The 5,802-nt window shown below is 57.7% G+C and overlaps 1 protein-coding gene across 9 annotated transcripts in view; it reads right to left on the bottom strand.

The window, feature by feature from the left end:
- The window catches only part of MARK2 (microtubule affinity regulating kinase 2), a 72,951-nt gene that overhangs the window by 3,016 nt on the left and 64,133 nt on the right, over positions 1 to 5,802 (bottom strand). For 5 of the 9 annotated variants that reach the window (XM_027772391.1, XM_027772388.1, XM_027772389.1 and 2 more), the window contains 5 exons: positions 5,053 to 5,214; positions 4,192 to 4,449; positions 3,143 to 3,169; positions 1,035 to 1,079; positions 64 to 424 (listed from right to left, as the gene is read on the bottom strand). In XM_027772391.1, coding sequence (XP_027628192.1) covers positions 64 to 424; positions 1,035 to 1,079; positions 3,143 to 3,169; positions 4,192 to 4,449; positions 5,053 to 5,214 — 853 coding nt within the window. Of the gene's footprint in view, positions 1 to 7; positions 425 to 1,034; positions 1,080 to 3,142; positions 3,170 to 4,191; positions 4,450 to 5,052; positions 5,215 to 5,802 lie in introns of those variants that run through there. The other 4 variants (XR_003549584.1, XR_003549585.1, XR_003549586.1 and 1 more) reach the window with 4 other exon arrangements.

Below are 5,802 nucleotides of genomic sequence, written 5' to 3'. Positions count from 1 at the left end.
CGGCTGGCCCCAGCAGCCAAGTCCAGCTGGCCCGCCTCTGTCGCCCCCACTCCTGGCAGCCTGTTAAAGCTTCAGCTCGTTGGCTATTTTGGAGGCAATGTTTTTGAAGGCCATGGAGGTGCCTGATATCCGCTTAAATCGCACCCCGTTGAGAGACAGCCGTGGCAGTTTGCACACCTCCATCTCCCACTGCACAAAGTTCTCGTGGCCTGGCGTGCCGTGCATGCACAGCAGCATGTACTTCTCGTGCAGCTCGCTCTGGCAGCTGTTTGCGTCCAGCACCTTGCGGATTTCCCGCATCATCTCGTTGGGCTCCATGGAGCTCGTGGTCTTCATGCTCCACGTGAAGCGTAGCGAGCGTGGCTTGGCCTCCCGGAACTCTTCCTTCTCTTTGTCATTGCCTCCACTGCCCACCACGTGAGGTCTGTGGAGAGGGCAGAGGCCAGTGTCAGGTGTGGCGCTGAGGCACCCCACCCACAGGATAGCCACCCTGGCAGACAGACCCTGAGACCAGAGAGGAGAGCGGAGGGAGCATGGCAGCCAACAAGGCTGGCAGAGGGGCAGCCAGACCTGGGCCAGGGGTGGCGAGGGGCAGGGGTGGGCACTTTCCACCACTTGGGGTAGAAAAGGTGAGGCCAAGCAGCCCCAGGTGGGGTGGAGCTGACAGTCCCATGCTGTCACGGTTCTTTTCCTTGAAGAGGGGAGGGTCAGGGGAGAATGAGTGCACCCAATGGCACAGAGCAGGCTCTCCAGGAAGCAGCAGCCAAGGCGCAGAAAGGTAAGAGTTGAGGGCAGGAGGCTGTAGCCCCCAGGGCCCAACAGGGCTGACTTCCAGAATGCGCCAGGTCTGAGATGGTTTGTAACTACTGCCCTTGGGTTGGGAAAGGGGAATTCTCCAAGAAAGGGAGGCCCCAAGAGGGTGGGGACAGGGCAGAGCCACCAGAGGAAGAGCCAAATGGCAGAAGAGAGGAGCAGGAGGCTTATGACAAGCCTGGTGGCCCGGGCAGGGCCAGTGCTGGCTCCGGCCCTCTCACCTGAGCGTCTCCACTCGATCTTTGCTTTCAGGTTCATTCAGGTTCCTCAAAAAACAGAGCGAGGGAGAGTTTAGTGCTGGGATCTCTCGCTCCTTCCACCGCTGCAGACCCAGATGAGGGTGGGTCTGAGGAGGTGCCACCAGTGGGTGGGCAGGACCCAAGCCCAGAGGCCACTTGCCCATCACCTGGCAGGCCAGTATGGCTCTGCAGCACCTCACATTGGCAGCTCAGCTGTCCCTTTCCAACAGGAAACCTGGCACCTGGGGCCGGGCACCTCACACTCCCAGGAATCTGTGGTAGGGAGAAGCCTTGAAGCCTTGGCTCTGGGGGCGGAGGGGTGTGGCTGTGCAGCACATGTACTGAGCACACGGCCAGGAAGAGGCAGCCCCCTCACCAGCTCGCACCAGGGCTCGTGCTCAGCACTGGAGTGAAGGGCTGTGAGTGGGCAGGGTCTCAGGACTGCAGTCAGTCCTCTGGGAGGGACGGGCTGTGATGTTTTGGAGCTCTGTGACAGAAGGGGCTGGGGGAAGGCAGAGCCCTCTCTCAGGAGGTTGAGAGCACCTAGACTGGAACAATGGGGAGAATACCTAGGGGGTGCCTGCTATTGAGTGGAAACGGCTGCCTCTGTTGTTTTACGATTCCCTACCTGCTGGCCTGTCGGGTCATCTGCTGGTACAGAAGGGAACATGGACGGCAGGGAAGGGCAGGGCAGGGTGGGTGGGGAAGAGGTCTGGCCCCTCTGAGCGGCTTCTCCAGCTCCTGGCTGGAAGATGGGTGCCTGGAGCCAGGATATTGGGGACTGTATAGGAGGGGAAGGATGGGAGGGATGCCAAAGGAGAGAGAGCAGCAGCAGCACATTTAAAAGGAACACAAAGACACAACAGACACATGAATGCAAATAAGCACACTGCGAGCAGGGAGCCCGGCTGTGCAAGGGGAGGTGCCCTCAGCTGCTCTCTCCAGGCCCTCTGTACTAGGGTCCCTTGAGGCAACAACCAGCCATACAGTGAAGGGCTGAATAGGGAGGCTGGGGGATGGGGAAGCCTGAAGATCCTGTCTGGACAGCTTCCCCATCAGTGGTGACACCAACGTGCCTGCCTGGTATCCCAGCCCCAGGCCTGGGCTGACAGCCTTGAAGAACCAAGGCCCCTAATCTGGCCCTTGGTCTGTAGCTTGGTATTTGGTCTACCCAGGCCTACAGAGAGGATGAGTGTAAGGCCAGGGATGAAAGAGCCAGGAAGGGGGATCTCTGACCTGGGAGGGTGCCAATTTCCCACTATGCCAGGGTGGTCCCTGACCTAGACCATCCCAGCTCCTGGCTCTCTGGAAGCCATAGGTCATATCCAGAGAAGAAAATCCAAAACAGCAGAGGCTGATGAATCTAGATGCTGCTGGAGACAGGTGTGCTGGAGCCTGGGTAGCACCAGGATTAGTTCCTGTGGAGTTGCCAGGAGGGGGTGCTGTGCTCTATTTGTGAAGCAAAGGCTTCTTGGGCCTGGAGGAGTCAGACTGAAACCTTGAGACCCCATGTCCCTGTAGTACCTCCAAAGTCCTGCTATTCCATAGGCAAAGGGGAAGAGGTCACATAGCCTTGAAGTTCAGGAAGCCTGGGAGACCCCGTACCACCCCAGATGCACTTTTAACCCCAATGGAACCTCCTCACAGCGCATGCACATGTCAAGGGAAAGGGCCAGAAAGGGAACCCAATGCTTGTGACCAAAATCTGGGGTGGGGGTGAGGGGTGAGAGGAGACAATCTTAAAGGGAGAATTCCCTGAGGAGGTCTCCTCTTGGAGAGGAAAGGCATCACTGTGGGCTAAAGAAGGCCCTTCACTGCCAAAGCCATCTGCCCTGAGTGGGCTAATGTCTCCTCTCGGGGCCACATACTCCCAAACCCTGCCGGTCTGTAAGAGGTCAGGGAGGGTGGGCCATGTGCTAAAGCCCGGTCAGAGACGGTCTTCATCCCTTTAAGATGCCAGGGAGAGGAGGGCCACACAGACAGGTTAGCAGATGGAGGAGGGAGCAAGAGCCAGAGAAGGGGAGTTAGTGATGGAGGCAGGACACAGGACAGACACACACACACACACACACAGTGGGCTCAACGCCTACCTTCTGGCAAACCTGAAAGACAGATTTCTAAAAAAAAAAACAAACAAAAAAAAGACAAAATAAAAAAGGAAATAAAAAAAAAGAAACAAAACAAAAACCAACAAGACGGTATGTGGATAAGCAGGTGGGAAGTGGGCTTAACAGGTTCGTGGGTCACCCCATTTTTGAAGAGCCGCTCAGCGAGACTAGAGTCTCAGACTCCCACCCTCTGCAGCCCCCACACTTGCATCCTGGGGCCTGAGTAGGGCAGTGGCTTTGGCTACTCCAGCTGAGTGGCATGAGATGCAGGAGGAAAGGCAAGGGAGCCTGTGCTCTTAGTCCTTGCCGCTTCCTGAGCTGCTACTCCAGGGTGGGGTTGTGAAAGGCTGGGATGGAGACAAGGAGCACCCTGGAGGCCAGGTGGCTAAATGCACCTCAAGCTGTCCCTTTGTGGTAATTGGGGGCTCAAATGTGAGAAACCCCATGAAGAGATCCCCACCATGGTCCAACACGGTGCGGGACTGCGAGGGAGGAGGCCGCTGTGGGCGCTCTCCAGCTACTTCCTTTATGGCCTGCTTCCTGGGAACCCCTGAGTGAAGACCATGGCTGCAGCAGAGGGGAGTGGTTGCAGCTGGACATAAGCAACTGGCTGGGGGAAAAGGAGGTCAAAGGGGCAAGACATGAGATTGAGAAAAAATTTTCTTGCCAGCCCAGCCTGGCTCATGTCTCATGACTTTGCAGCTGCGTCACCAAATATAAGTTTCCATGGGAACCCAGGAGGGAAGAGGGGGGCTTTTATTTTAGCATCTGAGTTCACACTCTCCTAGAGAGGAGGCGGCATCGGCCATCTGCTTGGGGCCAGAGAATGAGGGGTGCCTGTGAGGAGCTGGAAGAGGCCTAGAAGGATGGATCTGGGCACACAGGTGTTGTCAAAGACCCAACTTCTTAGGTTTCCTGACGCCTCTTCTAACCCCAGGACCCAGTTCCAATTCTGGGTGTTCCCATCCCCACCCCCAGGCAAGTGGGAAGGCCTGGCCTCAGCTCTCTTCCACCCTGAGCTCCCTGCTCACCTGCGTACAAACTTGGAGGTGAACTTGCTGAAGATGCTCCCAGAAGCCCCCCGCCGGCCCTGGCTGTGGCCAGAGGGAGAGGCTGGGGTCACACCGTAGGGCAAATTCTGCTGGTCCCGCACCTGTCGGAGCTGCCCTGCATGGAAGGTGCTTCGACTGGACACACCCCGGGGAAAATTAGTTCGGTCTGGGGCTCCACCACTGCTGCTGATGTTGTGGGCGGAGGGGGAGGCGACAGGGACACGCTGGGGGGCTGTGCTGTGGGAAAAGAGGTGGAGGTGAGGGGAACGTATCAGGGTACAGGGAGGCCAACACCACCAAGCACCTAGAGCGCCCTGTGGTGGGGACAGGGAGGGGATGCCAGGGCAGAGGCAGCCATCACAGAGGACACAGAAGGAAGGGTGTGACCACTGAGGACAGCGGTAAGGAGGAAGTCTCGTGGAGGTGGAGGGAGATGGTTTAGGGAGGTGGGAAGGCAAGGAAAAACCCGTTTATGAGCAGTGCTGGCTGGAGAGAGTTGGCTCGCTGGGAGCCGGGCAGACTGGATCCTCACGGATGCTGGCCGTCCCCAGGCTCCCTAAGGAAATCCAGTAAAGTTCAGAACCAAAAGGCTTCCCTTTGGAGCCTCAGGACAGCTTCCTGCATACCTAAGTGTTCTGAGAGGGAAAACTTGAGGACAAGAAGGGAATTAACCCTATTTTTTACTCCCTCCATTTCCTGGTAGCAGGGGACAGAGCCATTTCTTGTGGCTAAGATGATAAGAACAGAGCAGGATCCCCAGGTGGGAAAAAGAAATTGCTGGGGGCAGGGGGTGGGGCAGGCTGAGGACAGCAGGTGCACCAGCTGCCCCAGCACACTTGCCTGGGCCGCGGCACCTCACAGTTACTCTCCGTGGGGGGCAGCCCAGAGGCCTTGTTGGGGTGCACGGAGGCCGACATGGATTTCTGGTGCTGGCGGGGCCGGGCCGCAGAGACTGCGGCGGAAGCAGAAGCCGTGGAGGCCCGGGACCCTGGCATGGTTAGGCTAGGAGACAAAAGCAGCGGAAAGGCCCAGGTTAGGGGGTGGTGAGGGCAGGAGGCCTGGATTATGAAGTAAGGGCTGGGGAAGGGCCAGAGCTAGGGAGCATTGGTGGGACGCAGGTTAGGCCCAGGGAGCAGCAACAGATGCAAGTCAGCTGAGGAAGGCAGGGAGGGGAAATGGAGGGCAGGGTGTGGGGGCAGCGAGGTAGGCCAGAACCTGGGAAGAGGAAATCAAACAGGAGCCCATTGCTTCCAGGCTGCACCAGTCTCCTAGGAATTCTAAGAACAAAGATGTTTCTTCTACAGAAAGAGAGGGATGTTAAGGGGAAACTTTGCTTAAGCTCAGAAGAGGTGGAGCCAGGAACATAACACATCAAGGAATGCTGATGGTCAAGGCTGGGGAGCTCTGCTCTCAGGAGCACAGCTGGAGTGGCCCTCAACGTGTACAGCCCATAGTGGGCATCTCTTGGCTCTGCCCTGAGCTGGGGCCCCAAGAGCAAAGCATTAGACACTGATGCCTGGAGGAGGGGAGGCGCCATGCCCTGGGGGCAGTCAAGAAGGCAGCTGGGGTGACCATCAAGAATAACATACT

The sequence above is a fragment of the Tupaia chinensis genome, unplaced genomic scaffold, assembly GCF_000334495.1.
Source record: "Tupaia chinensis unplaced genomic scaffold, TupChi_1.0 Scaffold000273_1, whole genome shotgun sequence".
Classification (NCBI taxonomy): Eukaryota; Metazoa; Chordata; class Mammalia; order Scandentia; family Tupaiidae; genus Tupaia; species Tupaia belangeri.
Note: the sequence above shows the minus strand (reverse complement) of the source record. Positions and strands in the feature narration are given on the sequence as shown.